This window comes from Labeo rohita, chromosome 8 (assembly GCF_022985175.1).
Source record: "Labeo rohita strain BAU-BD-2019 chromosome 8, IGBB_LRoh.1.0, whole genome shotgun sequence".
Classification (NCBI taxonomy): Eukaryota; Metazoa; Chordata; class Actinopteri; order Cypriniformes; family Cyprinidae; genus Labeo; species Labeo rohita.
In genome coordinates this window covers 30,432,510-30,443,362 of record NC_066876.1, presented here as the reverse complement: position 1 = coordinate 30,443,362, position 10,853 = coordinate 30,432,510, and the positions used below count along the sequence as shown (strand labels likewise).

At 38.5% G+C, this 10,853-nt stretch overlaps 1 protein-coding gene across 1 annotated transcript; it reads right to left on the bottom strand.

Annotated features, from left to right (window-relative positions):
* Positions 1-2,637: 2,637 nt before the first annotated feature.
* pym1 (PYM homolog 1, exon junction complex associated factor) lies at positions 2,638-7,908 on the bottom strand. The gene is made up of 3 exons (XM_051116305.1): positions 7,830-7,908; positions 5,171-5,264; positions 2,638-5,054 (listed from the first exon to the last, which is right to left on the bottom strand). Exons 1-3 carry the CDS (start codon positions 7,858-7,860, stop codon positions 4,571-4,573), a joined length of 609 nt encoding a protein of 202 aa, XP_050972262.1. The 5' UTR covers positions 7,861-7,908; the 3' UTR covers positions 2,638-4,570.
* Positions 7,909-10,853: the final 2,945 nt, after the last annotated feature.

Sequence of the window (10,853 nt, the reverse complement as noted above, 5' to 3'; positions counted from 1 at the left end):
GCCTGGATGTTCCAGACATGACATCCCAGTGCAGGAGTACTGCAGATGGACGTGGGCTTTAGCATCTGGAAAAGCTGTTTGTGCCCGCGAATGACTATCCTGTCTGGTGACGTCAGCAGATTTAACAAGGCTTAATGATCAAAATCAAAATGTGCGCTTTTTGCCATCACTGATTGTTAGGTTTAAATACTTAATTTTGTCTTGGAGGAAATCTTTTTTTATTCAAGTGATCTGACATATATTCACACAGCACAAACAAGCCAATTCTCATGAGAGTGTTGGGGCTGGGCGAGAGGAAGTGTGAAGTTTATAATTACCACTATAATTAGCCTCCGAGTAGATGGGGTTGAGCGTGAGGATTCTTGTGTGCGTCGTTCAGTGTTTTAAAACATTCTGCTAATAATGTGCCTCTCCTGCGTTAATTCTCCGGTGTATGTTGTTACATATGTAAAACAAGTTTACGTTTGTACATTTAGAAGATGCTTTCATCCATAGAGACTCAAAGAACAACAACACAGCATTTGGTCTGAGAGCCAACAATTATTGCAGTACAGAATCCCAGGTTTATAATCTGGACAACTAGATTAGGAAGCCAGGTAGAAGAGAAGAAATACAGACGAGGTGTGTGTGTGTGTGAGTGTGAGAGCATTGATTTAAAAGAGTGGGTTGGTTAGTGGTGTCAATTTCACGTTTAGAGTGACTTTAAGTCAGTTGTTGGTCGCTACTAAGGAGTTTGTTTGACAGACATGATGTGGGTTTAGGGCCACACTATCTGTTTGACTGACCAACGGCAGATGGCGTGTTTTATCGGTTCCATTTGGCGCAGCCAAAATGACACAGCGCAGCTTCAAAAAGAGTGACCTCGATCTCATTCAGCACTGTGAAATAATGTACAGACACGCCTGTCACTGATGCCTTTAGAGAATTGTCCGTCACTCCATCTGTGTAATTGCCTGTAATCTATCCTGCAGACGCTCTCCGGCATGTTTGACTGAGCGCTGCTCATCACTGCATTAGAACATGCAGATCTTTAATGATAAACGCATTAAACTGGATTTGACCCCGGCCGTGACCTTTGGTTTCCCGTATGGTGGCTCAAACTCAGAAATAAACTTTTCCATTAAAATGATCTCCAGGGCATTTTGACCTTGATAAGGCCAATGTTTTCCAACTCTGTTGATATACAGGTGCATCTCAATAAATTGGAATGTTGTGGAAAAGTTCATTTATTTCAGTAATTCAACTCAAATTGTATTACATAATTTAAATGCACACAGACTGAAGTAGTTTAAGTCTTTGGTTCTTGTAATTGTAATGATTTTGGCTCACATTTAACAAAAACACACCAATTCACATCTCAACAAATTAGAATATGGTGACATGCCAATCAGCTAATCAACTCAAAACACCTGCAGAGGTTTCCTGAGCCTTTAAAACGGTCTGTTAGTTTGGTTCGATAGGCTACACAATCATGGGGAAGACTGCTGATCTGACAGTTGTCCAGAAGACAATCATTGACACCCTTCACGAGGGTAAGCCACAAACATTCATTGCCAAAGAAGCTGGCTGTTCACAGAGTGCTGTATCCAAGCATGTTAACAGAAAGTTGAGTGGAAGGAAAAAGTGTGGAAGAAAAAGATGCACAACCAACCGAGAGAACCGCAGCCTTGAGAGGCTTGTCAAACAAAATGGATTCAAGAATTTGGGTGAACTTCACAAGGAATGGACTGAGGCTGGGGTCTAGGCATCAAGAGCCTCCACAGACAGACGTGTCAAGGAATTTGGCTACAGTTGTATTCCTCTTGTTAAGCCACTCCTGAACCACAGACAACGTCAGAGGAGTATTACCTGGGCTAAGGAGAAGAAGAAATGGACTGAAATGGAGTGGTCCAAAGTCCCCTTTTTTAAATGAGAGCAAGTTTTGTGTTTAATTTGGAAACCAAGGACCTAGAGTCTGGAGGAAGGGTGGAGAAGCTCATAGCCCAAGCTGCTTGAAGTCCAGTGTTAAGTTTCCACAGTCTGTGATGATTTGGGGTGCAATGTCATCTGCTGGTGTTGGTCCACTGTGTTTTTTTGAAAACCAAAGTTACTGCACCCGTTTACCAAGACATTTTAGAGCACTTCGTGCTTCCTTCTGCTGACCAGCTTTTTAAAAATGCTGATTTCATTTTCCATTAGGATTTGGCACCTGCCCACACTGCTAAAAGCACCAAAAGTTGGTTAAATGACCATGGTGTTGCTGTGTTTGACTGGCCAGCAAACTCACCAGACCTGAACCCCACAGAGAATCTATGGGGTATTGTTAAGAAGAAAATGAGAACAAGTGACCAAAAAAAATGCAGATGAGCTGAAGGCCACTGTCAAAGAAACCTGGGCTTCCATACCACCTCAGCAGTGACACAGACTGATCACCTCCATGCCACGGCGAATTGAGGCAGTAATTAAAGCAAAAGGAGCCCCTGCAAGTATTGAGTACATATACAAAAAATGAACATACTTTCCAGAAGGCCAACAATTCACTAAAAATGTTTTTATTGGTCTTATGAAGTATTTTAATTTGTAGAGATTGGTGGGTTTTTGTTAAATGTGAGCAAAAATCATCACAATTAAAGGAACTAAAGACTTGAACTACTTCAGTCTGTGTGCACTGAATTTATTTAATACATGAGTTTCACAATTTGAGTTGAATTACTGAAATAAATGAACTTTTCCACGACATTATAATTTATTGAGATGCACCTGTATGCATCAACTTTTATGTCAAATTCTTACATTTATTCAATAAATTCAATTAGAATAAGAAGACACTATAAGCTGTTACTGATCAAATGAAATTAGTATCAGTAAAATCAATGCAACTGCATCTGATGAAATTACACTTTACACTGAAATTACAAATGCATAAATAATGCTAAGGTTAATGTTCTTAAAATACTATTTAAATTAATAAAATGAAATTTTATAAAGGATACCTTAATAATTAAAACAAAAAACGCAAGTCAGTATGTTAAAGGACTACTCTACTTTCAGAATTAAAACTTTCCTGATAATTTACTCACCCCCATGTCATCCAAGATATTCATGTCAGCCGTTAATTAAGGGTCTTATCTAGTGAAACAATCGGCCGTTTTCTTAAATAAATATTTATACACTTTTTAACAAAAAATGCTCATCTAGTCTAGCTCTGCGATGTGCATGCGTAAACACTGTGTATTCTGGTTTAGTCCAGTTAGGGTATGTCGAAAAACTCCCATCTCATTTTCTCTTCCAACTTTAAAATCGTCCTACATCGCTGTTTTACCTTCTTTTGTAAAGGGTGTTTGATCTTCTTTGCATGTTCACTTTGTAAACACTGGGTCAGTACTTCTGCAGCAATGTAGGACGATTTTGAAGTTGGAGGAGAAAATGAGATGGGAGTTTTTTAACATACCTTAACTGTACTGAACCAGAATACACAGAGTTTACGCAGAGCTAACGCAGAGCTAGACAATAACCGATCATTTCACTAGATAAGACCCTTCTTCCTCGGCTGGGATTGTTTAGAGTCCTTTGAAGCTGCATTTAATCTGCATTTTAACCTTCTATCCCTTGAGCACCACTGAAGTCCACTATATTGAGAAAAATACTGGAATGTTTTCCCCAAAAAACGTAATTTCTTTGCAGCTGAAGAAAGTCATGAACATCTTGACAAGGGGGTGAGTAAATTATTAGGAATTTTTTATTTTGGAAGTGGAGTAATCCTTTAATGAGTGAGTCACTAAATTGAACCAATCTGAAACAGTTGATTTATTCAGGAAAAAGGCAAGTGACTGTAGTTATGAATGGATTATTAAATCATTGATTTGCTCAAAAAACTGGATTCACTTTGTACATAATGAAACACTACTGTAACTCTGCAGCTGTTGCTCGCTTACGCTTTTGTTTGGAATGATGTGTTGCTCAAACAGCAAAAACAGACACTATTACATTTGCGATCACGCTGACATCTGAAACATCACGTCTGCTCAAGGGATACTGATTATGTCATGTAGAAATATAAGACACAAATTCACACAGAGGCATTTTTCAGGTCATTTCAGCTGCACAGTCACACAGTCAAAGTGCGCACTATCAAGGCCTGTTTTTGTTTGTGTTTCATGACACGCTCGATCACTTGATATAAATTGCACAGCCCTACCAGATCAACTGTTTTCTACACTGTGGATGAGACAGGGACGTGAAACAGGAAGATTGTTATGCTATGTTTAATATAACACAATTCTACACATTATTACTTCATGCCATTATGCACTACGGTGGTAAAAAATGATGACACCATGGACCTGTAGTTCATCAGTCTTTCTAATCTAGCACAGAGAGAGTCGCACGGCCCTCCGTCCGGATGACACGATTACAAAGAGTGGGAATCATCTGCGCTTGTGCGGGTTCTGGACGAACCGCATCGAGAGTCCAGAGCGCAAGATGCCGTCACGTGTCTTCATGATGTATAAAACACAAGAATGAAGTGGTTACAGCTTTGACCAATGTACAAACACACCCCAACATGACACGATTGGGTCTCGGAGCGACCTCACAAATCGCCTTCCAGCAGCTCAAGCTCCTCCCGTAAGGCCTGGGCCCGGCCCAGTTTGTCTAGCTGCTCCTTGCTGGGGTTCTTCAGCTCTCCCGAATCCACCTTCTGCTGGAGCTCCTCCACCTGCCGCAGCTTCTTCCGCAGGTTCTTCATCTTCTTAGCTTTCTCCGCGGCCATCGGATCCGCTGCTTCAGGCTCAGCGCTCACCCTCTTCTCCTCCTCTGCCGTGACTTTCATCCCGTCCAGCTCCTTACTCAAGGCCTTAGCATCCTCGGCAGTCTCCTGCTGCTGCTGGCTTTGCTGTTTGCGCTTTTCTTTGCGCTTCATGTTGCGTTTGGCCGTTTTGGAGAGTCCGGCAGTGTCGCTCTGTTTCTCGGCTCCACTCTGCTGCTGCTGTCGGGCCTGAGCCGCGTCCTCGGGGTTCATGCCGGGTGGCAGGTCGGGTTTGCTCTTGAAGAACTTCACGTACTTGTTCTCATACCTGTTAACAAACAGGAGAGCGTGTTAGCTGACTGAGATTCGCACACATTTACAGTGAAACAACCTGCTGTTGTTCAAATCTAAAGCAGCATGGTGAGCTGTGGGTCGAGTGCTTACACCGGTACCTCCTCCTGCGGAACGTATCCGTCCTTCACCCGCCGCGGTTTCCTCCACGTGCCGTCCGGCCGCTGTGTGGCGGCGATATATTTACCTGAAACACACACACATGCTTTACTGATGACACATTAACCGTATATGTGACCCTGGAGCACAAAACCAAACTTAAGTAGCACGGGTATATTTGTAGCAATAGCCAACAATACATTGTATGGGTCAAAATTTTGTACTTTTCTTTTATGCCAAAAATTATTAGGATATTAAGATCATGTTGTAAATTTCCTACTGTAAATATATCAAAACTTAATTTTTGATTAGTAATATGCATTGCTAAGAACTTTATTTGGACAACTTAAAAGGTGATTTTCTCAATATTTTGATTTTTTTGCACCCTCAGATTCCAGATTTTCAAATAGTTGTATCTCGGCCAAATATTGTCCTATCCTAACAAAAAGGATAGGTCCTATTATGGTCCTATTAAAATGGGTCCTATTATGCTCTTTTACAAAGTCTTGATTTTGTTTTGGGGGTGTACTAGAACATGCTTTCATGCTTGGTGGTTCGAAAAACGCATAATTTTTAACAAAATTTACATTATTACAATGCATTTCTCGCAGCCTGGCACATATGGCTCGATTAGTTCCAGGTTTAATGAAGGCCTGCCTTCCGAAAAACAAATGTGTTGTCCCACTGCGTTGCGATTGGCGAACAGCTTAGACGGTATTTCAGTACTGCCACGCCCCTTGTCAAAGAAGCAAGTTCCGTGTACACCTGTTAGCGCAAGCTAGATTACATTTTAAATATGGATATTACTCTTACAAAAACGCACCGATTCGCTACAGGAGGCCTTTATTAACCCCCCGGAGCCATGTGAGGCACTTTTTATTATGGATGGATGCATAATATTGGACTTCTTTTGGACTGATGAGGAGAAACACCCATCTATGCCATTCTAAAGCTTGGGAGTGCCAGGATAAATTTTAATATAACTCTGATTGCATTCGTCTGAAAGAAGGAAGTCATATACACCTAGGATTCATGGAGGGTTAGTAAATAATACGCTACAGTAGTGCTGGGTCCTATTGTCGGCCTGCGAGATCACCGATACATGATATTATCGTGCTAATGTATTTCATTATTTACATACTTAGTTTCATTGCCCGAAACCAGCTCCAGCATAAGGCTAAAAGCAGCCTAGCATTATCAAAGAACATCATCACTAATTAGCCTAGGCTATTCTAGTGTAAGCTTATGCATTTTAAAAAATCCCTCCCTCCCTCCAACAATTCGAATTTCCGTGGGCGGGATTTAATTTAATGATATTCTTATGGCCGCATTGTGACATCATTGCATGCGGAAAACAAACGTTGTAGTCCAAAGGAGCCATTCGTTGTAGTTCTTGAAAAGGAATTTTTAAAAAAACAAAATATCTCCTTTTGGAGTGGACTTGGAGATTTGTAACTTTGTAGATCTTTTTTATGCCCAAAGATACACACTACACACTGATTAAAATTCAAAAAGTGAAAAAGTATAACAGCACCCCTTTAAAAAAAAATGGACCCTTATGACATTATGCATTTTTTAATTCGGCAGAATGCAAAAAATATATTTTGAAGAATGCTGGTAACCAAAGTTTTGGTTCCCATTGACTTCCATTATATTTTTTGTCCATTTAATGGAAGTTAATGGGAACGCAAAATTTCTTCTGTGGATAATTTTGAAGAATGCTGGCGATCAAACAGCTTGGTCACCTTGGATTTCCGTTATATGGACAAAAAAATTCAATGGAAGTCAATGGGAACCAGAACTGTTTGGTTAACAGCATTCTTCAAAAATTCTTCTTTTGTATTCCACGGATGAAAGAAAGTTTAGGTTCTCAGTGACTTCCATTATATGGACAAAAATACAATGGAACTGCTTGGTCACCAAAAATCTTCAAAATATATGTTTTTTTGTATTCTGCAGAACAAAGAAATGCATAAAGGTTTGGAACAACTTGGGGGCGAGTAAAATAGTTGTATCTCTGCCAAATATTGTCCTATCCTAGCAAACCATACATCAATGGAAAGCTTATTTATTCATGCATGTATAAAAATGTATTAAAAAAAAAATGACTCTTATGGTTTTGTGGTCCAGGGTCACATATGACACAAGAACTCTTAACATTAATATTTTAAAGCGCTTTGATTTTGTGAATGTTATGTCACACTGAAAACCATTATCATTAATTTATATTTAAATAAATTAATTTGCATATTGAAATTGCCTTCTTTTAAAGTAATTATTATTATAATTGTTAACGTTAACCACTCCACTACACTCATTACTAATCATCAGAGTTAGGTTTTGTTGTTGTTATTATCTGCATTATTATTATTAGGTTATGCGCTTCATTGCTGCAGCGTTTGTATCTCAGCAGGATAGAAAAAGTTCTAGTGAATGAAACATACACACACATATATAGCATATGCAGCATACAGAAGGAAAAAGCAAGAAGATTCGGATGCTTCATGTGTGTCGCGATCAGATCGAGACTCGCTGTGTTTCCTCATCCTCACGCACTCGCGCGCACACACAACGCGGCGCATTATCCCTAACTTACATGGCGATTATGTGACTATCTACGCAGAAATGTGTGTTTGTGTGCGAAATGCTTTACCAGATTCATCTGTCACATAGGGGGTTGCCATCTTTAACAAAGACTGACTTCCGTTTCCGCTCTGTGCCGCTATCGCGAGACTGTGCGTTTGTTTGTCAGTAAGAATCGACGCCGTGCGTTTGTTACATTGTTACACGATACACATTGGTTTAAAATGACGCGGGAGTATAATGTAACAAAATAACGTCCATGAATATGACTACTTTGTAACAATGTTGTGTTACGTTTTAGCGCGCACAAAAAAACTTTTGTTTAAATCATCTTCAAACTGAAAAAGGAGCCAAACCATTTCATTTTATGGATGAGGAACTCAGATGTATTAATAATTGTACATATACACGTTTTTCTTAATTTCCCTCCCATGGCCATGGGAATATATACTGATATGAGCTCCACAAAATCGTAAAACTTTATTTTCTAGGTCAGTACAAACACCTTTCAGCTGTGCTTCAAGCTTCACATCATGTCATGAGTGGAGTATTTTCATTACACCCGTTCTTGTCAGTTCCTAACCGCTATTTCAACTATACAGACATTCGGGATATGAAATGAACCAAACCAAACACTTGCACTGTTTGATAATGGAGTGTGAGACTTGTGTATGCGCTCATGAAGATGTCGTTTGGCTCCACAGCGCCCTCTAGCTGAAGCTGGTCTTGCTGTTCACATTTATACATATAATGGCATAAACAATTTCATCTAAAAAAGTCGAAGCTGGTCTTTTCCATACAGTGAACACGAATGAGGACCAAAATGATATAATACACAAAGCAAGCACTATAAATTTTGTAGTTACAATATTCAAAATCTTCTTAAGTCTGATGCTATCTGAGAAACCATTATTTAGACGGGAAATGCTCATTTGGTGCATGCAGTGTTAATGTCAGAGGTCTGTGTCCTTGATGACAAAACTGTCCCAAAAGTGTGTTGCCTGTGAGATGTTTTGGTTGGAAAAACAAAAAACTTGGGGAATGGTGCTGCAACTTTTATTTATGGACTTTTATTTATGGACTACAGATGAATATCATTGCTGAATCACCATTATTGTAAATCCAGCCAAAAAGCATATTCTGTTTTTCAGGGCAAAATATTTTGTGTTCTAGTCACTTCCACTCATCACATGTAGGCTCACACTCCTGATTTCCCACACTCGCATCCGGCTCATGCTGCAAATCCAGAGCTCAAGGCTCAAGCCAAAGGATGCTGGAGCAGCTGAGGAACTCAACCTAAACCTAACCTCAACCTCAAACCAGACTGATCTGGACTCCATAGAGGTGTTTATTTGTGACAAAAAAAAATTGTAGGTGGGTTTTTTTATACTGGTTGTTTGAGATTTATGAGTACAGTAAGGTCTGCGGTTAACGATACTTCCTGAGACTCTTAAGTGTTGCTCTACAATACAAATGACACACAGTCACACATGAATTCTGAAATAGTTCTTAGATTCATTCTGCATGAGGTGCTTCAGCTCATGCACTGTGTACTACATGCATGTGCATGTAATTGTCAGCATATGTAATCCTGGAGCACAAAACCAGTCTTAAGTAGCATGTGTATATTTATAGCAATAGCCAACAATACATTGTATGGGTTCAAATTATCGATTTCTCTTATTTTTCTTTTATGCCAAAAATCATTAGGAAAGATCATGTTCCATGAAGATATTTTATAAAATTTCCTACCGTAAATATATCAAAACTTAATTTTTGATTAGCAATATCCATTGCTAAAAACTTCATTTGGACAACTTTAAAGGCGATTTTCTCAATATTTTGATTTTTTTTGCACCCTCAGATTCAGATTTTCAAATAGCTGTATCTCAACCAAATATTGTCCTATCCTAACAAACCATACATCAGTGGAAAGCTGTATAGGGTCCCCCCCCCACCACTTTCCCCAAAATAACCACAAGATAAAGTCAAGAAATTTATTTTTTGTAACTATGGACTACATTGACAAGAGTGATGTAAAAGTTTTCACCGTGAAGCTTACACTGGTGATGTATCGGAGAGAAAACAAATTTAACAATGAATGATCTAATTTTCAGCAGTAAAAAAAAAGTGTTTTAAGCTGCTTGTTTTGTAGAACATCACATGTAGATAGGAAGTATGTGTTATTTAATAAAAATATAATTATATTTTTCGAACGACAGAATTTTGTTCTCAAACATAGTCAGTGGGGTAAAACAGTAGAGCAATTACTGCAATTATTCTGTTCTGAACATCAAATCCTTTGTTTTTCCAGTATTATAATTTTATTAAATATATTTTAACTAGTTTCTTTAAAAAAAAATAGCATTAGGTAGCTAGTTAGCATCAGCTAACAAAATTTTTAAAATAGGCTATTATAATTTTGTGATTTATAATTGTTAATTATATTCTTGTTCATTTTAAGCTAAAACTGCCCGTACTCTGATTCTGCTGTAAATGTTACCCCGCTTGTGGGGCAAAACGCCCCCTTGGTACAAATGTAATTTTTGTTAAAAATTTAATAACATGAAAACTTTGGACATTTTTCATACTTGGTTTATAATTTGTGACCCTGGAGCACAAAACCAGTCTTAAGTACGGGTATACGGGTATATTTGTAGCAATAGCCAACAATACATTGTATGGGTCAAAATGATCGATTTTTCTTTGATGAGAATCCTTTTTTCTTTTATGTTCAACCCAAAAATCATTAGGATATTAAGTAAAGATCATGTTCCATAAAGATATTTTGTAAATTTCCTACTGTAAATATATCAAAACGTTATTTTTGATTAGTAATATGCATTGCTAAGAACTTCATTTGGACAACTTTAAAGGCGATTTTCTCAATATTTAGATTTTTTTTTGCACCCTCGGATTCCAGATATTCAAATAGTTGTATCTCAGCCAAATATTGTCCTATCCTAACAAACCATACATTCATGAAGCCCTTATTTATTCAGCTTATTACAGATGATGTATTAATCTGACCCTTATGACTGGTTTTGTGGTCCAGGGACACATTTGTGATTTTTCCGATCAACACTGAACTCTT